The sequence below is a fragment of the Balaenoptera ricei genome, chromosome 19, assembly GCF_028023285.1.
Source record: "Balaenoptera ricei isolate mBalRic1 chromosome 19, mBalRic1.hap2, whole genome shotgun sequence".
Classification (NCBI taxonomy): Eukaryota; Metazoa; Chordata; class Mammalia; order Artiodactyla; family Balaenopteridae; genus Balaenoptera; species Balaenoptera ricei.
Window position 1 is genome coordinate 11,301,534 of NC_082657.1, and position 25,774 is coordinate 11,327,307.

General features: G+C 54.9%; 2 protein-coding genes and 1 pseudogene across 3 annotated transcripts; all 3 read left to right on the forward strand.

The window, feature by feature from the left end:
- The window catches only part of LOC132353967 (carcinoembryonic antigen-related cell adhesion molecule 1-like), a 902,477-nt pseudogene that overhangs the window by 622,643 nt on the left and 254,060 nt on the right, over positions 1-25,774 (forward strand).
- On the forward strand, positions 561-13,769 carry CADM4 (cell adhesion molecule 4). The gene is made up of 9 exons (XM_059905073.1): positions 561-637; positions 9,535-9,681; positions 9,989-10,141; positions 10,411-10,545; positions 10,961-11,125; positions 11,252-11,342; positions 11,736-11,908; positions 12,724-12,852; positions 13,347-13,769. The coding sequence occupies exons 1-9, from the start codon at positions 574-576 to the stop codon at positions 13,454-13,456; spliced, it is 1,167 nt and encodes a 388-aa protein (XP_059761056.1). The 5' UTR covers positions 561-573; the 3' UTR covers positions 13,457-13,769.
- On the forward strand, positions 16,487-24,766 carry ZNF428 (zinc finger protein 428). Of its 2 annotated transcripts, none has more exons than XM_059904229.1 (3): positions 16,487-16,759; positions 19,606-19,810; positions 24,228-24,766. In XM_059904229.1, exons 1-3 carry the CDS (start codon positions 16,754-16,756, stop codon positions 24,731-24,733), a joined length of 717 nt encoding a protein of 238 aa, XP_059760212.1. In that variant the 5' UTR covers positions 16,487-16,753; the 3' UTR covers positions 24,734-24,766. The 2 variants fall into 2 exon arrangements, with proteins under 2 accessions (XP_059760212.1, XP_059760213.1); XM_059904230.1 differs by having other exon boundaries at positions 16,487-16,740.

Consider the following 25,774-nt stretch of genomic DNA (forward strand, 5'->3'; position numbering starts at 1 on the left):
CCTCCACCCATCTGTCCACGGAGCACCTCCACCTGCCCACTGAACACCTCTCACACTCACCTTTCCCACCAAACTCCCCCTCCCTGGACACTCAGCCTCACACACATCCTCACTCAACACTCTCCCCTCCACACACACCCGCACCGTGGCGCACCCTTCCAACAGCACCCTCACCTTTCACGTGACACACTCCCCCTCACACACCCCCTGCACGCGCTCCCCTCTTCTCCATCATCCACCCCCTCTGCCGTCACCCAGCCCCCGCACTCTCCGGCCGCGAGTCGCGCTCGCACACGCCGCCTGCACGCCTCCGCCCGCGGACCCCCAGCTCTCGGGCGCCTCCCCTCAGTCCGGCTCCCCCAACCCTCTCGCGGCGCCCTCTCCCCCATTGTCTGGGGCCTCCCCGCGTCTCCCTGCCCCATCCCCGCGCCGGCCCCGCCCCGGCCTCGGCGCCCCGCCCCCCGGGCGGGCAGGGGGCGGGGCGAGGGGCGCGGGGGGCGGGGCGGGCGGCGCGGGAGGTGCAGGTGCCGGCCGGGAGCGAGCGGCGGCGGCGGCGGCGGCGGCGGCGGCACCATGGGCCGGGCCCGGCGCTTCCAGTGGCCGCTGCTGCTGCTGTGGGCGGCCGCGGCGGGGCCAGGTAGGGTCGGGGGCCGGGGCGGGGGGCGCGCCGCAGTGACAGCCAGGCGGCCGCGGGGCCGCAGAGGCGGAACAATGCGCGCGGGGCCGGGCCGGGCCCCCTCCCCGGGACAAAGCGCAGCGCGGGCCGGGAGCCGCGAGCCGCGAGCGGGGGAGGGGGCGCGGGCCCCGGCCGCCGTGCCGCAGCCCCCCCCCGACCCCGCACAGGCCCCGATCCCGGCGGGACAAAGGGCCCGAGACCCCCAGTCCAACCCCAAGCCAGCCTTCTCCGGGCCGGCCCCGCTGTCCTTCTGTCCGGTCTCTGGGTCCCTCTGTCCGCCTGTCTCTGAGTCCCTCAGTCTCTCTCCTTGTCCCCCTACCCTTGTCCTCTGTCCCTCAGTCTCCAAGACTGTCCCTCTCTGTCCCCCTTTCTCCTTGCCTCCCTATCCCCCAGCTCTCTAGCCTGTCTTTGTCCCCTACATCTGTCCCTTGGTCTCTGTCCCTTTTTACTGGGTCACTCTGCCCGCCCCTCATTCTCTTCTCGACTCCCTTCTCTGTCCCCCTGTATTTTTGCCCTCCCTCTCTGCCCCCATTCTCCTTCTCTGTCCCTGTCTCACTGTCACCTCTGGTTCTCTGTCCCCCATCTGTCCCATTCCCTTGTCTCTCTGTCCCCTATCTTTCTGTCATTCCTGTTTCTCTAGTCCCCTCTATCACCTATCTCCCTCATTCTCCGCTCTCTCCCCTCTCTCTGTCCCACTGTCTCCCTGTTCCCTGTCTCTCCGCCTCTCCTTTCTACCCTTACAGCCTCCATCCTGGGCTCCCCCATTGCCATCCTTCGTTTCTCCATATCTCTATCCCTTTGTGCCCCTGAAGAGGAATTGAGTCAGGGAGGGCATCCTGAAGGGCCCTGGAGGGAAAATGTGTATGGGGAACCTTGGCATGTGTACACACACGTGGATTCAGCAAATGCCTCCCAAACGCTGCCCCTCTCCACCCGTTCACACACCCAGGCCACGGCCTACAGAGAAGCCCCCTCCAGGACCTCCAGGGAGCCCTCCACATACCCTTATCACACACAGTGAAAAGCTGGAGACCTCCAAGATAGGGTGACCCTGAGATCCGGGACAAGGTCAGGAAATGTCAGCCCCACACTCACACTCTCACACTGTGTGTGCCTGGTACCTGCCACAGGTCCCCCCGTCCCCGGTGGGGGAAGCCACTCCTGGGGGGAATGGATGACTGGGAGGTGGCTGAGCAGAAGTGGGAGGGCCGTATGTCCTGCAGAAATCTGGGAGCTGTGACCAGATGGCACAGGGCCGGGGGCCTGCCTGGGTTTAAATCCTGGCTCTTGCCATTTGCCAGGGTAGCCAATGGCAAGCACCCTCCTCTCTCGGGGCCTCAGTTTCCCTTTCTGTAAAGTGAGGATGTTGAACTCGGTGACCTGAAAGGAAAGGAACTGCAGCTTGGACCCCTGAAGGGGTTTCTGGCAAGTTGGGTGCAGTGACACCTTCCTCACTCGAGTCTGAGGCAGAGCCTCCCTCTCCTCTCCTCGGGGCAAGGTGAGGGGCAGAGTGGACCTGTCACCTTCCACCTTGCTTTCTTTTATAGTCTTCTGCCATCGCTTCAAAACTTTCACCATTACCTCCTTTCTTTGTGGCGGACATGCCACAATTTCCCAGATGAGCACTTTGGTACCTTAGCTACATCTCCATCCAATTTTGTCTTTCTTTCTTTCTTTGTTAGGCACTAAAAACCAGGCTCATAGATTCCTAGAACCAACGAATCCAGTAAACAAAGAACCTGAGGGTATTTTAGAACCGTTGACATCTTTAGGCTTCCAGAATCCCAAAGTCTTTAGAATCTTGACACCTTTAAAGTTCTAGATCCTTGCTGGCATTAGCATTCTAGCCTCCTGATATCTTCACAATTCTGAAACCTTGACCTCTTGGAGATCCTGAATCTTGACACCTCTGACATCTAGAATCTTGACGGCTTAGAATCGTGGGAATTAGGATTCTCAGAATCAGAATATAGCCTAAGATGACCACCTTCCCAGTTCGAGAATCCTTTCTCCAGCACTTCTGGGAGGTAGCTCTACAGGCTTGTCCCTTGTTTGGTTTTAAAGTCACTGCTTCCTGGAACACTAATCCCTTCTATAAACTTTCTCTAAATAAAATGGTGTGGGACTTTACAAGTTGGGAGAGAGCTAGGTGTCATGGGAAGCACCCTGGAACCAGGCCTCTCTGGTGTAATTCTGGGTCAGCCCCTGCCCTTTCCGGCTCTGAGCCTCACTTCCCCTTCTGTAATGCATGGAGTAGGCAGCTGGAGTACCTGATCTCAGAGAACCCTTCATGCTTTCCTTTTCTCTGGATATCTCTGAATGGCTTTGGCCACCAGATTTTAGGAGTTGTCCATGGTCCCCATGTTTCCCTCTTAGTCACTCCCCTTCCCCTCTCACCTTGCCCAGCCAGCAGGAGTGGGGATGGAAGATGGGGTTCATTTACACCCTTTCAAAACTGTATTCTCTTTTTCCTGGCTCCCTCATCTACCAAGAATACCAGCAGAGGCTGATGAGATTTATGCCAAGAGAAAGAAGGGGTCCAGGGTGGGCGGGCGAGAGGAAGTGAGAGAGAGATGGGTTGCCTGCCCAGAGATGCCCACAGGCAGAAACAGAGACCCACAGGCCAGGAATTGGATGGAACAGAAAGGAGCAGAGGAAACAGATCTCCAGATCCAAAGAAAAGATAAAGAAGCTATGAAGAGTTGGGGGGCTTTGTGGAGGGAGAGTTTGTTGATCCCGAATAATGTTTCCCTCCCAAGTGACTCACTCCTCCCTCCCTCCTAAAGTTCTGCCCAGCCACGCTGAAAGCAGAGTTCTGTCACTGGTCCTCACCCACCCATGAGCCGAATGCCTGAGTCCCCAGAGCGGGGGTCAGGTTCCACGATGGATTCCAAGACCTTAGACGCAGCAGGGCTGGGGCCTGGGGTGGGTTAATGTCGTGTGAGCCTGGCCTGTCCCCGTCTTGGGGAACACAAAGGCAGCTTTCTCTCTCTGGGTGGGGTGAGGGGGGGGGTGCCGGGAGACCGTTGGACTCGCCAGCACCCATTGGTCTGTGGCACTAGGACACAAGCACCCACTGGTTCCTGCCTGTGCAGACCCCGGGCCCATAGGTCCTCTGGGAACCGGGCACCAAGGCTCCTCAGCCGGCACCCAGTGGGGCAAGAGGGCGGCTGCAGAGCCCGGGCTCTTCTGGAAGGGGGCAAATAGAGGGCGCTGGGGGCGGAGGAGAGGACAGTGGGTGCTCAGTGCGGGCTCACCCCCTTCCTGGACCAGGAATTCTTCCCCTGACCCCAAACCCAGGGGGAACCTCCGGAGGACTCCCCTACCCCCTGGCTGGGCTTGAGGCCCGGAATCCAGGGAGCTCTAAGTATCCCAGGAACGTGGGGACCACAGGGGGAACTTTGTGTGTGAGCTGCTGACTCACCCCTACGCCCCCACCTGATGCTTGCTTCGCAGACAGGAGGAGGACGACGAGCGGGCTGCGGAGCTGGGCCGTGGTTCTGGGGGTTGAGGACTGTGGAGCTGGAGTCAGAAGTTCCCAGGAGGGGGCTGGGGGCCTGGACTCTGGGTCTGAGGGAGGAGGGGCCGGGGGCCTGGATCCTGGGTCTGAGGGGGGAGGGGCCGGGGGCCTGGATCCTGGGTCTGAGGGAGGAGGGGCCGGGGGTCTGGATCCTGGGTCTGAGGGAGGAGGGGCCGGGAGCCTCGACTCTGGGTCTGAGGGGGGAGGGACCGGGGGTCTGGACTCTGGGTCTGAGGGGGGAGGGGCCGGGGGCCTGGATCCTGGGTCTGAGGGGGGAGGGACCGGGGGTCTGGACTCTGGGTCTGAGGGGGGAGGGGCTGGGGGCCTGGATGCTGGGTCTGAGAGAGGAGGGGCTGGGGTCTTAGACTCCTGGATCTGAGGGAGGAAGGGAGCTTGAACTCCTGGGTCCAGAGGGAGAAGGGGGCTGGGGTCCCAGACTCCTAGCTCTTGATGGAGGGTGGGGTGGGTACAAACTCTTGAGTCCTGAGAGAGGAAGGGGCTGGGGGTCTCAGTCCAGGTTTCTGAGGGAGGCGGGGCTGGGACCCTGATGCCTAGGTCCTGCGAATACAGGCGCCTTCACAAGGCTGAGTTGGGGAAGAATTGATGCTTTGTGTGAGGATGTTCGGACTCCGCCATTGATGGGGGGCTGAGGGGGGGGGGTCGGTCAGGACGCAGGGATGTACCACCTCCCTAGGGGAGGATGTGGGGGAAGGAGGCATGATGCCACGAGCCCCCTGGGGAGAGGATATGGAGGCGGTGGCTGTGACCTTCCCGGAACTGTGACCTTGAGACTCCCTTGGGTATTCGCTGACTCAGGACCCAGGAAGTACTCCCCCCACTCGGCTTAGTCTCCGTGGAAACATCCACCAGCTGTGTAGTCTGGACCCCTGACTCCTGGGTCCTGAAGGAGGAGGGGGTTGGAGGCCCAGAATCCTGGATTTGAGGAGGGAGAAGGCTGAGGGCTTGGGACTTGTGGATTTGAGGGAAGAAGATGCAGAGGACCCCGATTCCTGATCCTGATGGAGGAGGGCACTAGGAACCAGGACTCCTGGATCCTGGTAGAGGAGGCAGCTGGGGGGGCTGGATTTCCAGGTCTAAAGGAGAAGGGTGCTGGATTCTGGGTCTCTACATATCACCTGTTCAGCCACTCTTCCCCAAACCCTCCCTAGTCCCTTTTTCCAGGCACCATCCCCATGACGACTCCAGGCTGTCAACACAGTTTAAAGGGCCAGTGCCCCAGTCCCCAAGCTCAGCCCCTCTCTGACCAGAAAGTCCTGCCTCACCACCCCCCAACCCCGAAACAAAAGCTCCTAGGACATTAATATTCCAGGCACAGACACTGTTGGTTACTGACTCCTCAGGAGGGGGAGGGAATAAGACAAAAGCCCCCCACCCTCACCCCATGTGCACCCTCAAGCAGAGAGCAGGGGACACATTTGGGGGGGCAGACCCAGAGGTCCTGAGGGCTCCCAAGAGATGTTGAGTTTCTGCCACTGACTTGCCTGGGACCCCTGAGCCTCGTTTTCCACATCTATAAAATGGGGGGCTAGCATTGGGCTAGTCCTGAGGTCCAGGATCCACGGATAGGCTTCAAGATGTTTTTTTTTAAAGTGCCAGAATGTGCAAGCAGGCCACTTTTCAGGTGGATGGGCATGTTTCCGGAGATTATAATAACAGCAGCTTTGCACAGAGGGCTCCCTGAGCCTCAGGTCCTGGGCTAATCCTTGTGAATCAGGCACTGGCATCATCCCCACTTTACAGACAGGGCATCTGAGGCTCAGAAAGGTTAAGCCAGTTGTCCCAGGTCACACAGATGGCAAGTGGTCCAGCTGGGATCCACCCAGGTGTTTAAGATGAGAATACTGTGATGTCACAAAGTTGTTGTGAAGATGAAATGAGATCCTGCCTGACACGTGCGATTCATGCATCAGTCTCCCCAGAGACATCTCCATGCATGTGCCTCCCCAGGCACACTTCCAGGCACTAGGGTGCAGCAGTAAACCCAAGGGATTACATCCCTGCCTTCATGGGGTGTATATTCGAGTGACGAGGGACAAACAGACAACAAACAAGTATGCAAATTAATAAAATAATTTCAGTGAAATTTCCATAGAGGAAATAAAACAGTGGTGACGAAACAGGAAGTGTTCTGGAGGGGAAGGCACAGGGAGTGAGCAAAGGCCTCTCTGATCTGAGGCACAGAGACCTGAATGAGAACAGGAGGCAATCCTGGGATGATCAAGGGGGAAGAACATTCCTGGCAGATGGAAGAGCCACTGCAAAGGCCCTGAGGTGGGAACAAGCTCAGCATGTTTGAGGGACATCAAGGCCAGTGAGCCCAGAGTGAAGTGAGTAGCAGGAGGGTGGTTGGAACTGTGGTCAGAGAAGGGCCACCATCAAGCACCTTGAAGACGCAGGGAAGGGGTCTAGATTTTATTCGAAGTGTAATGGACAGCCTTCAGAGTGTTGTAAACACTCTGGCTGTGTTGAGACTGGCCTGGGGGGAGGCAGGTGGGGAAGAGGGGAGACTCATGAATAGTTCTTGAAGGACCAGGTAAGAGATGGTGTCCTTGGACTCGATGATGGTGGGTGAGGTAGCCAAAGGTGAACAGGTTTGGGATATATTTTGGAAATAGAATCGATAGATCTTGCTGATGTTAGAGGTGAGGGAAAGGGTGAAAACTTGGATGATTTCTGGGTATTTTGGTCTGAGCAACCAGGTTGTGACATTTACCGAGACTGAGAAAACATGGGAAGGAAAATATTTGGGGCAAGGATTGGACATGTTAAAATTGATATTCCGGGAAGGACTAGATAAACCCCTAATAGTGGCTTAAATTCACAAAGCATTATATTCAAAGACAAAAGAAGCCAGAAGTAGGCATCCAGGCCTTTTATGGCAGTTCCACATCATCACCAGAGACCCAGGCACCTTCCAGCTCTTGGTTCCAGAATTCCATCACATCCTAATTCCATAAAGGTGACCTGGTGGAAAAAGGACATATCCCCTTTCTTTAGAAAGTCCTCTCAAAATTATCACGTGACACTTTTCCTGATATTCAGTCAGACAAAATTTTATCACATGGCCTCACTTAGCTGCAAAGGAGTCTGGGAAATTTCTCTTTCTGCTGGATATAGGGCAACTGTAAAATACAACCAGGGTTCTTTTTCTAAAGAGAAAGGGAAGAATGCATGCTGGGTAGGAAGCTAGCTGTCTCTGCCTCCTCTCCCCAGAATTAATCTTTTCCGCCCCTCCTCCCCCAAAATCAGGTTACCTATCCCTCTTACAGGGACCATAACACTTCTGATGGGATTTTACAGTGATCTGTGTCTACCTCCCCATAAATAATTGAAGGCCTTCCAGGACAGGGACCTCATGTGACTCATCTCTGGGCACCCAGCCCCTGAAAGCCTCCCCGCTGCTCAAATGAATGAATGAGACAGTATGTAAGAGACATGAAGCGATAGTTGTCCAACATTTAAAGGTAAATAACCAGATCTGATCATGGCTCTTTCCTGCTTCAGTTTCTCCACTGGCCTTCAGGATAAAAGCTAATCTCCTAGCCTGGCATTTGAGGCCCTTCATAAGCACATCCCACAACCCCTCACCAATGCTGGACACTCTTCACCCAGAGAACCAGGAATGGATGTGGATGCAGGTTATGGAATCAGAAAGATCTGGAGGCAGACCCTGCCTCTGCCACTCTCAGGCTGTGACCTTGGCCAAGTCATTTTCTCTCTCTGGACCAATTTTCTCATCTATAAAATGGGAACTGGGAAAAAAAAACAAACTGGGGACTGATAATAATGCCTCCCTTGTTCAGGTATTGTGATGATTAAATGGAAATCATATAGGTAATGCCCCTAGCACAAAGCCTGGAACAGGAGGTGCCTAATAAACAGAAGCTGTTATGGTTATTGTTGTTTTGAAGATGACAGTGACAATGATGATGCTGATAATTAATCTCACCTTTGAGCTTCACGCTGTTTCCTTGGCCGGAAACACCCCCTTACTAACCCCTTACCTTGTCCCTCTGTTGGATTAATCAGGGTAAGTTAGCTGCTGTAACAACAGCCCTGAAATCTCAATGGCTTAACAAAAAAGTGTATTTCTCACTCATGCTACAGTCCTGTGCAGGCAGGTCACAGGGGTCAGGAAGTCAGGGCCCTGGGCTCCTTCCAGCTTGTGATCCTGTCCTCCTCTGGGTTTTTGGGAGTCCTCTCCATTCAGCCAGTATGAAGGACTGCAAGTGAGATGAGCCAGGCTGGAAGAGGGGTTTCTCTCTTCTGCCTACAGCCCATTGGCCAGAAATCAGTCACATGGCCCCACCTAAGCACAAGGGATCCTAGGAAATGTAGCCTAATAGTGTGTGGTACCAGTTAACTTCAGCGGTGTTAAGAGACCCTCCAAAACATAGTGTCTTTAAACAACAATTATGTTTTTTGCTCATGACTCTGGGGGTCAGCAATTTGGACTGTATCAGTTGGGTATTTCTTCTCTTGGTCTCACCTGGAGTCACTCATGTGGCTACAGTCACCTGGTGGTGCCACTGGGGCTGGGTGGTCTGGGATGGCCTCACTCACATAGCTGGCAGTTGGTGCTGGCTTCTGGCTGGGCTTCTCTCGCCGTGTGGTCTCTCATCCTCAAGGAAGCTGGTTCGGGCATGTTCATCTGACAGTGTCAGGGCAGCAAGAGGGCATGCACGGAAGCTGCAAGGTCTCTTGAGACCTAGGCTCCAGAACTCATACAATATCACTTCTAGCAAAGTGATATTGACTTCAAAGCAAGTCACAGGGCCTCCCCAGATTCGCAGGGTCAGAGTGCTTCGTTAATGGGAAGAGCAGCAGAGTCAGCTCACAAAGGGCACATACAGGGATGGGAAGAATATCGTGGCCATCTCTACAGACAAGTTACAACATGTGCTCAGGTGTGAAAGACGGGGTTTGGTGAACACATAGCAGTTTCCCGTACCTGGTGAACTCCTGTGCACTCTTTAAAATGTGGATCCAATGGAGCTTTCTTGTAGAGCCTTCCCTGATCACCCCTCTCCCTGGGGTGGTCTTAGTCTCCACTTCCTCTGGGCTCCCAGCGTGCCCTGTGCTACCCCCATTAGAGCATATTCCACTGGATCTTGACTGCACCTCCTCTAGAGCAGGGGGCAGGTTTTCTCTATCTCCCGGACTCCAGCCTGCAGGAAGTGTTGGGTGTAATGAACTGAATGAAAGGGAAAGGAGAGGGATTGGAGGTTTGGATGGGCGAGGAACAGAGGGAGAGAGCAAAGACTGAATTGCACCCCTCAGTGAGTCTCCTATCCTGTCTCTCTGTCTGCTGGTCCAGGGGCAGGACAGGAAGTACAGACAGAGAATGTGACAGTGGCTGAGGGTGGGGTGGCTGAGATAACCTGCCGTCTGCACCAGTATGATGGATCTATAGTTGTCATTCAGAACCCCGCCCGGCAGACCCTCTTCTTCAATGGTACCCGTGGTGAGTGCTGGGGTCTGGAATCCTGAGTCTTGAAGGAGGAGAGGGCTGGGGCCTGATGGAGGACAGAGCTGAGACTCTGGACTCCAGGATCTGAGGGAGGAGGGGGCTGGGGGCCTGGACTCCTGGTCCTGTGGGTGGGAGGGCATGAAAGGTTCTGGGTACCCAAGGGAGTAACTAGGTGGGCACCTTAGACGCATGCGTATGGTTGGAGAAAAGAGGCAGAGGGCTGAACTCTAAGCTCCTGGAGAAAGGGTGGGACTTCTGAGGTCAGGATTCCCCAAGTTCACTCTTGTCGTTCACTCTCTAGCCCTGAAGGATGAGCGTTTCCAGCTGGAGGAGTTCTCCCCACGCCGGGTACGGATCCGGCTCTCAGATGCGCGCCTGGAGGACGAGGGGGGCTACTTCTGCCAGCTCTACACGGAGGATACCCACCACCAGATTGCCACGCTCACTGTACTGGGTAACGGCCTCCCCCTCCTCAGACCCATCCCTTCTCTTTTCTCCTCTGCTTATCCCTTATCCTGAGACCTGACGCTGGCTGTTTTTAACCTCCTGGACATCTGGTCCCAGTAAATAAGGCCGGCCTTCGTGACCTCTGGCCTCTGTGTTTGACCCCTGCCACCTGGGACCCTTGTTCCCTTTGGTCCCTGGAATCCCGCAGCCTGGTTACTTTGAGCCCACCTTGGTGCCTCCCTTGACCTCCTCCTTGCCCCCTTCTCCCTGCGGCAGTGGCCCCGGAGAATCCTGTAGTGGAGGTCCGGGAACAGGCGGTGGAGGGCGGCGAGGTGGAGCTCAGCTGCCTCGTTCCACGGTCCCGCCCGGCCGCCGTCCTGCGCTGGTACCGGGACCGAAAGGAGCTGAAAGGTACTACCTGGGGTCAGGGATGGGGGTGGGCGGGGGAGGTGCCAGCGAGGGGCGGGACTTAAGAGGAGGCGGGGTTCCAGGAGGCATGGCTTGGGAAGGGTTGGTTTATATGTGGGCGGGGCCTGAAGAAGAGTGCACAGGTTTGGCAGACACTAGTCACTCAATATATAGCTATTGAATGAACTGATAGGTGAGAGGGCGTGGGGTGAAAGAGGGGTGAGCTTTGGGAAGAGCCACGTGGGGTGGTGGGCCTCTTTCGAGGAAGGGCGTGGTTTGGAGAAGTAGAGGCGAGGGCTGTGGATAAGGGGCGGAGCTTGGCAAATAGCCTGCTTCGGGATTGGCTTGGGGGTGGGGTGCTCCTTCGGTGGGCGGAGCCATAACCCCGACCAGACAGTGTTTGGGCGGGTCTTGGCAGGAGTGAGCAGCAGCCAGGAAAATGGCAAGGTCTGGAGCGTGGCGAGCACAGTGCGGTTTCGTGCGGACCGCAAGGACGACGGAGGTATCGTCATCTGCGAGGCGCAGAACCAGGCGCTGCCCTCTGGACACAGCAAACAGACGCAGTACGTGCTGGATGTGCAGTGTAAGTGCCTGGCGGGCCAGCACCCGGGGGAGGGAGTGTACCAACCCCCGCCGCCTGTCCCCGGGGGAGTTCCTAGTCTGCATGATGACCCGGACAACCACTCTCCCATCTCACTTCTGCCCACAGACTCCCCCACGGCCCGGATCCATGCCTCCCAAGCTGTGGTGAGGGAGGGAGACACGCTGGTGCTGACATGTGCTGTGACGGGGAACCCCAGGTGAGCTCTGGGGCCCGAGACTCCAGGGCCCTGAGGAGAATAGGGCTGGGGACCTGGACACCTGTGTCTCAGGAAAGAGGGGACTGGGCTAACAGAGGGGGCTGCGGCCCAGACTTCTGAGTCCTGAGAAAGTCCTGGAGCTAGATCGTGAGGAAGGAGGCCGTGGGGTCCCGGACTCCTGGATTCTCAGGGTGGAAGGGGCTGGGGGAAAGGCTGGGATTCCTGAGACCCTGGTGATGGGTGGAAGCTGGGTCCAGGACTGTTGGTTTTCTAGGAAGGAAAGGGCTAATAAGGACCCTCTTATTTGGAGATGCGGCATGTCTAGATTCCTGAGACGTCAGAATCGGGTGCTGGCACCTGCGTCCCTAACTCTCATTATATACCCCCGCCCAGGCCAAACCAGATCCGCTGGAACCGCGGTAACGAGTCTTTGCCAGAGCGGGCCGAGGCAGTCGGGGAGACGCTTACGCTGCCCGGCCTGGTATCCGCGGATAATGGCACCTACACCTGCGAGGCGTCGAACAAGCACGGCCACGCGAGGGCGCTCTATGTGCTCGTGGTCTACGGTGAGGACGCGCGGCGGCAGGCCTGGGGGCAGGGCTCAGGGTAGGGGCGGGGCCTCCTGGGATCTCCGCACTGTCCTGTGTGGGACTGGGCCTTGGGAACGAGCGGGCTGGATTGGATGGTGTTTGAGGCCCCGGCCTGTACAAAGAATGATTCCAGGGGGTCAAAAGCCCACAGAGTTCTTATAGTTCTGGGGCCAGACTGATCGTCTGGGTTCAGATTCAGTTCTGCAGCGTCCTGTTGCGGGTAACTTCGTGCCTTAGTTTCCTCATCGGTAAAGTGGAAATAAACAACAGCACCTACCTCATAGGGTTGTTGTGAAGACTATATGAGCTAAATATATAAAGCGGTTGGAGGCCCCTAGCACAAACTCAGTGTTATGTGTTTAGCTCCTATGACGGTGGGGCAGGAATTTTGGAGTGGTTGGGCCCTAGCTCAGCATTTTAAATACCTGGAGCGTTTCAGACAAGATGGGGAGGGACTTGGACCTGAAGTCAAAAGAAAAGGGATGTGTTCTTTCTGTTCTCTGGGGGGTGGGGTGGGGTGGGGCGGGGGGGAGGAGGCAGGTAGACATTAGTGAAATGACTCGGGGGCTTGGTCGGGCATTGTACAAACCTACACGCATTCCTTGAGGAAGCGGAGCATTAAGGATGGCACCAGGGGAAGGGGCCACCATGTGGCAGTGATTTGAGGGGCGTGGCACATAAGGGGGCGCGGTTGGACGTGGCGTGCAGAATGGTTTAAGAGATTGGCAGCGATTGGCCCGGGCTGGGACCGTCCTCTGCTGACCTGGGCCTGCCCCCTGTCCCTTTGGCAGACCCTGGTGCGGTGGTAGAGGCTCAGACGTCGGTGCCGTACGCCATTGTGGGCGGCATCCTGGCGCTACTGGTGTTTCTGATCATCTGTGTGCTGGTGGGCATGGTCTGGTGCTCAGTACGGCAGAAGGGTGAGTGGGGGCGGGGTCTCAAATTCAGCGAGGGGTGTGGTTGGTTGTGGCGTTCGGAAAGGGGTGGGGCCTAAAACCGATTCGAAAGAGGGCGGGCGTAGAGCCGGGAGGGGGAGGAGCCTAGATCCAGGATTTGAAACCTGAGGCCCAGATCCCAAAAAGGGGCGGGTCTTTTGGTCCAGGACCCTAAAAGAGGTGAAGGGTTGAAGCTGAATTAAGACCATGCGTTTGAATTCCTAATTGCTGAGTTCGTTGGGAGCAGAGCAAGGGGATACTATCAAGAGAACGGATAAGGGTTGATCTTTCCGTGAACTTTTGGAGTCTTTCTAATTCTGCTTTTACCTCTTCCTCTACCCCTGTTTTGCTATTCCCTGGACTTGATTCCCTCTCCCTGTATGTTCCGTCTCTCTCTCTTCCTTCGTCTGGTATGTCTTGTCGGCCTCTTGGGTCCACACATATCTGTTGCCTCTGCCCGGGGGTCTGTCACCCCTCAGGCTCCTATCTGACCCATGAGGCCAGTGGCCTGGATGAGCAGGGAGAAGCAAGAGAAGCCTTTCTCAATGGCAGCGATGGACACAAGAGGAAAGAAGAATTCTTTATCTGACCCCACCTCCACCCCAGGCATGGGCCTGGGCTGGGGTCCACCCCACTGCCAGCTGCAAAGACATTTACCAGAGTCTGGGATGGTGGGCTTCTCCCCCCACCACTAACACCTCAGACGCTTGGGCAGGGATGGGGGTGTCGGATGCCTGGGTCTCTGCAAGGGCCAGAAGCAAGGGCCCAGAGGTCTGGGTCCCCCAGGGGGGCAAGGGCCAAAGGTCCAGACCCTCAAGTCCAGGGAGGGCGGTAGGGATTGGGTTGGGGGAAGATAACTGGGGGAAGGCCAAGGCCCCTAGGCTGCAGAACCAGGTCTTGTGGGGAGGGGTCAGATTCTGGGAAGGGTGGGGTGGGCAGGGAAGGGGAACAGAGATATCTTTGGGGGTCCCAGACCCCATGCCAGCCATTGGAGGAGTTCCACAGAGCTCTGGGCACCTCTTTGCAAAGCCATGTTTGCACGGTGGGGGTAAGGGTGGGGGGAGGGCGTGGAAACAGGGATTCTGTGTCTTTGTGTCATAACTTTGATGGGGGCGATAAGGGAGACAGCCCCAACTTTTCTCCAATCCCCCCTTCCCCAGGCTCCTGGGCTCTCCTTCCCTCCACCTCCCTTCCCCCACATCTGTCCCTTCCATATTTGTCTCTCTGTCCACCCACTCCTTGGGGGGCCTTCCCCATCTCTCCTCCAGGCCCCCCGGGGAGGGGGAAAGGAGTTTGGGGGGAGGGTGCGTTGCTCTCTATGGTTTTATATATAATATATTAAAAAAAATCAAAAATCTATGAAAATATCAGATTGCGCCCCCCTCCCCCCATTCCTGGCTTTTGCCCCCTTTTTCTTGTTTAAACACACACACACACACACACACACATTTTGTACGGGGCAGGGAGGGTAACGGGGAGGGGGTTTGGCAATCCCACTAACCACCATTAAACTGAGGAGAGAACAAGTGTTTGGGGTGGCTGTGTGTCTGTTCCTCTGCCCAGAGCTGTACCACGTCGGGAGGGGTGCTGAACTGAGGGAGGGGGGAGGGAGGGTGATGGTTGCTGGTGGACGGTATAGGCCAGGAGAGGGTCCTTACTTCTCCAAGGGCACCTCCACCCTTCCAAGAAACCTGTTTTTTTTCTGGTCAGTCTTTCAGCCAAAAATCACCAAGTCTTGTCTCTTCAGTAGCCACTGAGCTACCCCATCCCCACCCAATAGCCTGGACCCTTTCCCCTGGGTTACCCCCACCCCTAACATCAATCTCCAGAGGAGCTTTCAATTACTCACATCTTGCCCTGTCAAAACCTGTTCCTGCCCTGCTCAAAAATCTTTCCCTAGCTCCCCTTCATCTCTAGATCAAGTCAAAGCCCCTTAGCCTGGCATTCCAGGCCCCTCATTCATTCATCTAAATTTTAGACAAGTGATTCTAATTTTTGAGTCAAAAACATATTGACCTTACTTTGTGCCAGTCGCTGCTCAAAGGCCTGGAGATGCCATGGTGAATAAAACAGGCAAACGTTAGGTGTTCCAGACAGCTTAGCACTAAGCGCAAACTTGATCCTGTTCTAGGCACTGAGGACCCAAAGTGAAAAAGATTGACTCCAGTCTTAGCTTCACAAAGCTTTCATGAGGAAACCAGACTACAGCAAGGACGGAAAAAAACAAAACAAAACAAAAACTTAACTTCAGATTGCCATAAGTACTATTAATATAAAATACAGAGTAAGGGGATGTGGGTACTGTTTTCTTTTAACTTGTTATTATGGAAAACATCAAACATACAGAAGTAGACAGAACAGGACAATGAAGCCCCATGTATCTGTCACCCCAGCTTCAACAACCATCACCTCATAGCCAATCCTGCTTTATCCATAACCCGCTCACTTCTCTAAAGCCAATCTGGAGGTGCTATCTTAAAAAGATCAGAGGAAGCCTGTCACATTGACATCTGTGCCAAGATATGAATGATGAGCACAAGAGCAGCTACTCGAAGATCAGAAGGAAAAGCATGTTCAGGCAAAGGGAACAGCAAGGGCAAAGACCTGAGATGGTAAAGAGATTGGGGTGTTAGAGGGGAAGTGGAAGTAGACAGGATTGGATGGGATGGGGGTTGAAGTCAGAGATGAGCAGGGTTAGACCATGTGTATAGCTCCTGGGCCATGATAAAGGGTTTGGATTTTTTTCTAAATGTAACGGGATCTCATTGGAGAGTTTTAAACTGGAATGTGAGTCACATCCAGGAAGCCTGGAATTCTGCAATAGCTTCCTATACCTTCATCGTAAAGTCTGAGCTCCTAATGTCGCCTATAGAAGACTTTCCCCTCTCTGACTCTGTTCCAGGTGCACCAAACTGCTTTCACTTCCTCCAACAAAGCAATTTTTTTTTGCCTTTAGGCCTTTGCCCTTGCTGTTCTCTCTGCCAGAAAGACTCCCTGGGGCAGGCGCCTCCTGTGGCTCCCACAGCTTCCTCTGCTTTACTCATCCCAAGTCTGACCACTCCGGGTTGTGGTTCTGATTATGTGTGAATCTCCTTCCTTTGACTGGGGGGCCAGCAGGATAGAGGCTGGGTATGTTCACTGCGGAAACCATAGTGCCCTCTAGCACAGGGCCTGACACACAAGAGAGCAATAAATATTTATCCTGGTTATGGGGGTAGGGTTGTGAGGGTTGGTAAGGGTCTTGTCCCTTGTGCCCCCTCTCCGGATGCAAACTGATTCCGACTGAACGGAGGCTGCCCGCTTCGCGCTAGTCCGCAGTCCCTGTGCGCATGCGCTATTGCCCGGCGTTTTCCATCCCCCCACCACCAAGCCCCTCATATGCTAATCAATGCGCTCCAGAGTATGGCCCCTCCGGGGACTATGCAAATCAACTCTTCCATCGCCCGAGGCCTCCCATTGTCCCGCGCTAAGATTATGCAAATGAGCAGGCCTCAGGTCCAGGATCCAGGCAGAACTGGTACCCCCACCCCACCCCACCCCACCCCACCCCCAGCGCGTCCCATTCTTTGTAAGACGCGTTCATGATCGCTCACGCACGCGCAAGCCTTGCAGTTTCTCGTTCCGTCCGGCTGCGGACTGTACCAAGTAAACCCGGACAGCGAGGGGCAAGGCCCGGAACCCCCTGCGCGAGCCTTGTCGATGGCCCCACTAGACCCCTCTTCCCACTATGCTACAGGAATGGTCTATCTCGCCGCGCAAGCGCCCTAGGCTCTTCACGCCCCTCGCACTCCCTCCTACCCCACTTGCAGCGCAGGCGCAAAGCCTGGGCGTGCAGCCGCTGTCGCCGAGCCGGAGCTGGGGCCGCCAGCGCCGGTGAGTGTCCGGGATGGAGGTGCGCGGGGCATGCTGGGAAGCGGGCACTACGGCACCGCTGCATGATGGGAGTGACGGCTCCCGTCACGGAGGAGCCGGCAGCAGTCTTGGGCCGTGATGGCTTGAGGGCGAGATTCAGGCTCCCTTTTCTCCCCCAACGCATCTCCGTGCCGTCCTGGGGCATCCTGGGAAAATGGGACGCCGTGCTCTAAAGCACTGTGGGAGTCTGTCCCCTAGTCGTTATGGGCCTGGTGCATTCTGGGATTATCCTAGCTTCTTGTGGGGAACCGTCCCTTTTGTCATACACCTTCCGCTGAGCATCCTGGAAGCTTGGAGTGCTTCGACGAAGAGCGCCTTGGAAGGTGGTCATTATAGGCCCGAGGCATCCTGGGGAAAATTGCAGCAGCAGGGGGAACCGGTCCTTATGGTCCTGTCTAAGGTTTTGTTCTTGCCTCCTCTCCCTAGCGTTGTGGGAATGGGTGCCTATTATGTTCGCGCATGGCATCTTGGGAGTTGGTTGCTGTAGGTTCATGACACTGTGGGGTCTCCGGCACTGTTTGCATTATGGTAGGGAGAGAACCTCATTTATGCCCCTCTATGATCGTAGAAGCCAGTCTGGCCGCCATATTCACTGTAGGAATGGGACTTTGGCACCAAGGACTGCCTCCACCTGACATCTGGAATACTCTGGAAGGAGCTTTGTGTGATGTGGGCTTGGGGAAGGGTAGGCTGCACCGGTGAGCAATGTCTCCTGCGAATCCCATAGGAAGTTCTGATTGTCCCTGGTGTATGGTTGCCGGTTAAAATATAGAACCTCCAGTTAAATTTGAATTTCAGATTAACAACAAAGAACTATTTAATATATCCATGTTCCACGCAGTATTTGAGGTGTACATTTCTAAAAGACTCATCTGGAATCAAATTTAACTGGGTATTGTATACTTTTATTTACTAAATCTGGCAACGTATCCTGGCATAAAGTAGAGTTCCCAAATTAAATGGAGCCCTATAGGCAATAGGGTATTATGAGAACTCTTCTCTGCCAGTTATGAATCCTCTCTGTCCTTAAAGCCCAATCCAAGTGTCTTTAGAAAGCTCACCTGCCATTGATGCCAGCTTTCCCGTGCCCCAGCCTCCTCCAGGCTTCAATCCTAATCTTTTTCTCTTTAGTCCCCAGCATTAAACTCGACCCCTAGAGTTTGAAGGGAATCATGCGTTTTCCACCATATTAGCCAGTGCCCAGCACAGGCCTTGGTATATAAGAGGTGCAGCTGAGGCTGCCAGCCCCTTCATAACTTGCTCTTCCTGGCTCTCTACTCTCAGGGAGCACAGTGGGAGAAAAAGAAGTGCTGTGTGTGTGTGTGTGTGTGTGTGTGTGTCGGGAGTACTGATGAAGAGGGAGAAAAAGGAGAGGAGTCTTGAAAGTCTTCTTGGAAGAGGCAGAGGTGGTGTTTGGCTGAGGAGAAGTATAGAGGTTCTTGTGTTTGAGGTGGGCTTTGGAGAGAGAGTAAGAATTCTCCAGGCAGACATGGGGGAAGGAGCACATCCTAGATTTACTAAGGATTTACTAAGACCCACAGATGTGAAAAGTCCTGTTGTGCACAGGGAGAGGTGAGAAGTCTGGAATGGCAGGGGTTTATAGAGGGTTGGGGTTGCGGGTAGTAATAGCCACTGCTAATGGAGTACCTGCCACATACCACCAATTTATATCAACGAGCCTACTGAATCTTCAAAAAATCTTTTCCACTGAAGGATCATTTTATGAGAGGTAGGATGACATGGCTTCAAATCCTAGTTCACCCACCTACTAGTTGGTATGATAATTCTCTTTGTGCCTCCATTTTCTCATCTGTGCAAAGGAGATAATAATGTCTCAACGTGGTTACAAGTACGTAAGTTAAGCCCTAGAAGCTCTTTTTGTACCTAGAAGGAAACAGGCTAGAGAAGATACGTCCTTTGTTTGAAGCTACGCAGCTAGAATGTGGCAGATTTAGGATTCAAACCTAGGCATCATCTTGCCAAGGTGTAAATTGATAAAGAATTAGGGCAGGGACTTCCCTGGTGGCGCAGTGGTTAAGAATTCGCCTGCCAATGCAGGGGACACGGGTTCGAGTCCTGGTCCAGGAAGATCCCACATGCTGTGGAGCGACTAAGCCCGTGAGCCACAACTACTGAGCCTGCGCTCTAGAGCCTGCGAGCCACAACTACGGAGCCCGTGCGCCTAGAGCCCGTGCTCCACAACAGGAGAAGCCACCGCAATGAGAAGCCCGCGCACCACAATGAAGAGTAGCCCCTGCTCGCCACAGCTAGAGAAAGCCCGTGTGCAGCAACGAAGACCCAGTGCAGCCAAAAATAAATAAAAACTAAATTAAAAAGAAAGAAAGAGTTAGGGCTGACATTCACAAATCAGTGCAGCCATACTAGTTTTTTAAATATAGAACTACTTCTAGACTGGTTGGTATATCACCACTATTCCAAGTAATCCCTACCCCCGGCTGCCACTTTGGACTCTTCCCCCCGCCCCAGACTTTCCCACAGCCTAGCAAGTAAAGGGTTAATGCCTGGCATAGGCCCATGTTCCCCTCTCTGTTCTGATTGGTGCCCATGTTGGTACTCGCTGTTAAATACTTGGAGTATTACCCTTCCCACCCCATTGAATGAGAACCAGATGGGGAAATAAAGGCCTACAGAGGGGTAGAACCTGCAGTGAAGGCTCTGTAGGCAGTCAAGGCCCTTTAGGCAGTCAAGGACAGGGTTGGGATCGTCTTTGCCTTGCCCACAACACTGAGCGCACCGAGTCCTGGGGAGGCAGATGCTATGTAAAAGTTTATTGAGTCATCACAGGCCTTTCCTTCCCCTGTCCAGCATCCCTCTCTACCTGCTGACATCCTGCATCAGAGGACTTGTGGCCGACGTGTGGCTGTGGAAAGCTGGCCAGGGAGGGACACTGCCCAGCTGCTGCTCTGCTCCTGTCTCCTGTCCCCTCCCCTGGCCATGACAGAAACCCGTGAGCCAGCTGAGACTGGGGGCTACGCCAGCCTGGAGGAAGACGATGAGGACCTCTCTCCAGGTGAGATGGCCTTCGAGGTGGTGGTGTTGGCTTGACTATCTTCCTGGTTTGGGATTGGGGCTCCGCTGAGAAATCTTGACGGGGAGTGGCTCCTTATCTCGCTAGGTTTTCTGTTCTGATTAGGACTCTGTGCCCTGCTAGGGGATCCCTTCCTGCTGAGACTTCTGGGGGTTATAGATTGGCTGGGATTGCTCTCCTTGTTGTGATCGCTTTCTTTGCTGGAAGTTCTGGATCGGCTGTGGTCTCTCTTCTTTCTGGGAGTTCTAGATCGGCTGTAATCGCTCTCCTTGCTAGAAGTTCTAGTTTGGCTGAGATCTCTCTCCTTGCTGGAGGTTCGAGATTGTCTGAGAGCACTCTCTTTTCTGGGGGTTCTGGATCGACTGTAATATCTTTCCCTGCTGGAGGTTCTAGTTTGGCTGTGATCTCTCTCCTCACTGGAGGTTCTAGATTGTCTCTGATCTTTCTCTTTTCTGGGGTTTCTGGATTGGCTGTGATCTTTCTCTTTTCTAAGGGTTCTAGATTGGCTGTGATTTCTTTCCTTGCTGGAGGTTCTAAATCGGCTGTGATCTCTTTCCTTGCTGGAGATTCTAGTTTGGCTATAATCTCTCTCCATCCTGGGGGTTCTGGAGCGGCTGCGACCGCTCTCCTTACTGGGGGTTCTAGACAGGGTGCAACCTCTCTCCTTACTGGGTGTTCTAGATCGGCTGTGGTCTCTCTCCTTGCTGGGGCTTCTAGACCATCTGCGACCTCTCTCCTTGCTGTGGGTTCTAGATCGGCTGTGACCTCTCTCCGTGCTGGGGCTTCTAGACTGGCTGTAACATCTTTCCCTTTTGGGGGGTTCTAAATTGGTTATAACTTTTCCCCTTGCTGCAGATTCTAGAGTGGCTGTGTCTTCCCATCTGACTGGGAGTTCCCTTCTGGGTACGACTTCTTGCCCTGCTATGATTTCTCTTCCAACTGTGACTTCTCACCCTGCTGTGGGCCCTCTCCCTGCTGCGACTTCTTGCCCTTCTGGGCATTCTAGACCGGCTGCGACTTCGGGGCTGGCTGGGGGTGCTAGACTGGCTGTGACTTTGGGGCCTGCTGGGTGCACTACCTTGGTTGTAACTCTCGACCCTGCTGAACACTTCAGTAGGGCTGTAACTCCATCCCCTGCTGGGGGTGATCATCTGACTATAACTCTTCGCTGTCCTCGATGATGACGGAGACAGGCAGTAACCTTTCTCCTCGAAGGGAGTTCTAGTGGGGCTATAACTCTTTGCCCTACTGGGGGTTCCAGCCAGGCTGGAACTCCTCCCCATATCCAAGGCTCCTGGGGGGCTGTAGCTCCTCTTTGTGCTCGCATTTCTAGGCTGGCCGGCACTCCTTTCCCGGTTGTTGGTTCTCGGCTGGCTGCCACTCTTCCCTCCACTCTGTTTTTGCAGGGAAGTAGGAGTTCTCACCCTGCTGGGCGTACCTGGTCTGGCACCATTAGTTCTTATCCTGCTGGGAGTGCTGGCCCCGTTGGCTGACCTCTTGGAGCTGTGGCTTCCCCTTCTGCCGGGAGTTCTGCCCCGGCTGTGGGTGCCTCTGCGCCGGGGGCGTCTTACCCTGCTGGCCTTGCTGGCTTTGCCGGCCCTGGTGTCAGTGCTAGCTTTGCAAGGCGTTCGGGCCGGGCCGTGGACTCGGGACTTGTTGCTGGGCTGGTTAGAAGGGGCTGCCTTTGTACTTGCCCATTTGGGAGATTTGGAACTGCTTGGGCTCGTGACCAGGTTAGGGGCGGTCAGAGGTTAGGTGGACACCGAGGAGCTGTTGGGCATTGCCGACTTGGTGCTCTTCAAGGAGGCAGGAGGACTGGGAGACGCTGCGGGCATCGAGGGTCCCGTGGACTCCGGAGACATGCTGGGCTTCCGGGCTCTCGCAGGTGGAGAAGGCATGGTGGCCGCACAAGGGCTTGTGGTCCAGGAAGTCACGGTGGACACAAAAGGCCTGGTAGCCATGGGGGACCACCTGATTGCCTTTCCCGGGCCAACTTCGTGAAGTCTCAGTGGGCAGTGAAGACTCTGGAGGGGAGGTGGTGTGAAGTCAGAGGGGGGGGAGAAAGAGGGGTGGGGCCCCAGCTCAAAGCTGGAGGTGTTTCGTCTGTGGTTTGCAGCCGTTCAGCAAATGCCTCCCCAGGCTGCCTTATGCTCAGCATTGCTAGGGACACAGAGGTGGGTCAGACCCAGGTCCTGCCTTCCAGGGGTCTCCAGTCTCTAGACCCAGACCGTCACTGTCCAGGCTGTCATGGTGTGTTACGGGGCCGGGGGAGCCCAGACGAGAGAGGCACTGACCGCCTGGGCAGTCAGGGAGGACCTCACAGAGGAGGTGACGTGGAGCTGGCGCCTTAAAGAGGAGCAGGAGTTTGCTAGTCGAGAAGGAGAGGGTCGCCCCAGGTGGGAGAAGAGCAGAGGCGAAGGCCTGGAGGAGGGAGAGCAGGGCCACCCTTGTTCATTCAACCCACACATCCCGTTGGGGACCCCAGATGAGTCAGAGCTGCCCTTGAGGGGTTCCTAGCCTGAAGGAGGAGACATTCTGGGGCCCAGATGGCTACAACCTTTAGGACAGTGACAGAGGAGATGGAGCCAGGGTGGAGGGAACAGGGGAGAGACCCTCTGCCTGAAGTCATCGGGGGTGGTGACTTCATGGAGGACAGAGCCTGTGCTGGGTCCTGAAGGATGAGTAGGAGATCGCCAGGCAGATAGAGTGGGGAACAGCGTTCCAGGCAGAGGGACCAGCCCATGCCAAGGCCTCCGGAAACATTTGTTAAATGGCAGACAGATAGCAGGACAGAGGCAGGAACAAGAAAGAGACAGAGAGAGCTGCAGGGAAGGACGGACGCTCAGCAAACATAACCTGTTCTTCTGAGCTAGGTGATGCCGGGGACCCAGCGATGAGTCAGACCAGGCCTGCGCACTGGTCTGGTGGGGAAAGGACTTTGGACGGGCACAGAGCTGAGGGTTCGGGGCTAGGACAGACAGGCGGCAAAAGCAAGTGACCGGCTGCCTGGGATTAGGAGATCTGGGATGCCCTCACCAGGGAGGAAGGCCTCCTTCTGGGTCCTTAAAGGATAACGGGAGACATTTCCAGCAGAGGGAATGGCATGTGTGAAAGCCGCAGAAAAGCTCTGTCAAATTGAATGCCAGGCACAAAGAAAGTGTCCTAGATGCTAGGGACGCAGTCATGAGCCAGACGAAGTCCCTGCTTTCAGGGACAGGCAGTAAATGTATAAGCAGGTGTTACATACAATACCTTGAGGAGAAAAATAAAGCAGAGTTAGGGGCGTAGAGAGTGCTAGGGAGGGATTGCTGGTTAGACAGACTGACCAGGGTTTCACCGAAGTGACACTTGAGCAGAGATGTGACAGAGGGGAGGGATCAAGCCTTAGTCCGTCTGCAGAAAGGGTGGCAAAGGCCCTGAGGTGGGTGCCGGCCTGGGGAGTTGAGGGACGTGAGGAGGCGGTGGGGCTGGCCCAGTTGTAACGGGGTCCCCGTACGCTGCCAGAGGAAACTGAGGAAGGGGGGCCAGTGGATGCAGGGCTAGGCTGTCACAGTCCTAGGAGATGCTTTGGGCAGGCTCCTGCCACCACGTCTGTAGAAGCCGGTATTTTGCTGCCGCTGTAATGGGGGCTCCCCTCTCCACACCCCCCATAACAGTTGTTGGTGTCACCCTTCCTGTACATTGACTTTCCATTTTTTTCTTTTTTTTTTAAACCTAAACTTGTCCTAGGCATGTCCTTCATACCCATGAAATCACAGTAATCTATCTATACTTATAAATATTTTAACTCACTTAACTAGATATTTTTATATTTATGTATATATATATATATATATATATATATATATATATATATATATAAAACCACATATATCAGAGTATGTGTATGTGTTCTAATTTGCTGAAGTACCTGTTCAAGTGTTTGTCTCCCTAAAATGATCCAGTGTAGGCCATCACCCACCTTTAGCTTTTTCCCCGTTTAGCTGTGTGACTGGAGGCCAGTGAGTCGCCTAACCTCTCTGTGCCTCAGTTTCCCCACTTGTCACTTACGGATAATAGTACCTCCCTCACGGTTGTTGTAAGGATTAGTTGAGTTAATATATAAAAAACAAGGTTCTTAAAATAGCAGTGGACGCTGTCATTGTTGTTTTTATTACTCCTATGTCTCCTACTTTGTTCTTTTTAAACCCCTAAGATGCAGTTCTTGCAAGACGTTCATTTGCTTGACACACAGATACGGCCTGTTCTGCACGATGGGGATCCATCTGTGGGGAGAGCAGGGCCGGGCCCGGGCTGCCCTCTCCATACTGTGGCGAGTCTACGGGGCTCAGGGAGGGGACAGCCGGGCACAGCCCTCTGTCCCCTGATGCCGCCGTCTTTCCTCTTCCACCCCCTCTAGGCCCCGAGCATTCCTCTGACTCCGAATATACTCTCTCAGAGCCGGACTCCGAAGAGGAAGAAGATGAGGAGGAGGAGGAAGAGGAGACCACTGACGATCCCGAATATGACCCCGGCTACAAGGTGAAGCAGCGCCTGGGGGGGGGCCGGGGGGGCCCATCCCGCCGGGCCCCCCGTGCAGCCCAGCTCCCGGGCCCCCCAGCCCAGCCCTGCCAGCTCTGTGGCCGCTCAGCCCTTGGGGAGGCCCCACCGGGCACCCCGCCTTGCCGGCTCTGCTGCCCCGCTACAGCCCCCCAGGAAGCGCCAGCTCCTGAAAGCAGGGCCCTCGGGGAGGAAGAGGAGGAGCCGCCTCGGGCTGGGGAGGGCCGACCAGCTGGGAGGGAGGAGGAGGAGGAGGAGGAAGAGGAGGAGGAGGGCACCTACCACTGTACCGAGTGCGAGGATTCCTTTGACAACCTCGGGGAGCTGCATGGGCACTTCATGCTGCATGCGCGGGGTGAGGTGTAGGCAGCGCCCCGACCTAGGGAGCTTGGCAGAGGGGTGGGGCGGGTGGGGTGGGAGGAGGGGGCTGAGGACATCGGGGTGGTCGCGGTGGTCATGGGGATGGGGTCCCACCGATCTGTGTCGTCTTAGCAGTAGTTGTGTGAAAGCCAGAATAAAAGCCAAATTCTGTGTGTCGGCCGAATGTGCATTTGAGGTCTGTGTGTGTGTGTGTGTGTGTGTGTATGTGTGTGTAAGCTCGAGTGTGTAAGGCATGCTCCTGGGCATTTACCTCACCATCCCTGGGCTCCTTGGGGAAAGCTAAGGATCGTTGTTGCCAAGATAATTAACGTTTACTAAGTGCCTATGTTCAATGTGGTTCCCATGTATTTCATCATAGACCCCGTGATGTACAGGCTCAAACACAACAGAATTTTCTTGCTTACGTCATAGTCCAGGATGGGTGTTTCAGGTTGGCAGGTAACCTCCATATGGTGATTTGGGGACCCAGGCCATCCTGTAAGCCTTTTGTCATTCACGTGGTCATGGCTGGGTGTCCATGGCCTGGGTTCTGCCAGAGGAAGAGGAAAGAGAGCCTGGAGAGGTACACATGTTCTCTTAGAAGCCCCAGCCTGGAGGTGGCACATAGCGCTTCCACTTACGTTCCTTTGCTGAGAGATCAGTCACATGGCCACAGGCTGCTGCAAGGGAGTCTGGGAAAGGCGGTCTAGCCAAGTGCCCAGAAAACGGTTTGTGGAAGACAGCTAGTGCTCTCTGCCACTTCATCCAAGAACCTTCAGAAAGAGGACTTTAATTATAATCATAGCTCTGCTTCCTGAGCGCTTCTTGGGTGCCAAGTGCCAGTCCAAGAGCTTTATGTATATTGACTTAGAGAAGTTGTGCATCTAGGAACTTACAAAAATAGAACTTTAATTATAATTACAGCTGCCATTTCCCCAGCACTTACAGAGCGCTGCATTTTATTCACATGAGATCATCGGGTCCTTAGAATAACTCTGTGAGGCAGGGGCTGTGACGCATTAATTCATTTAATAAGTATCTTTTGAA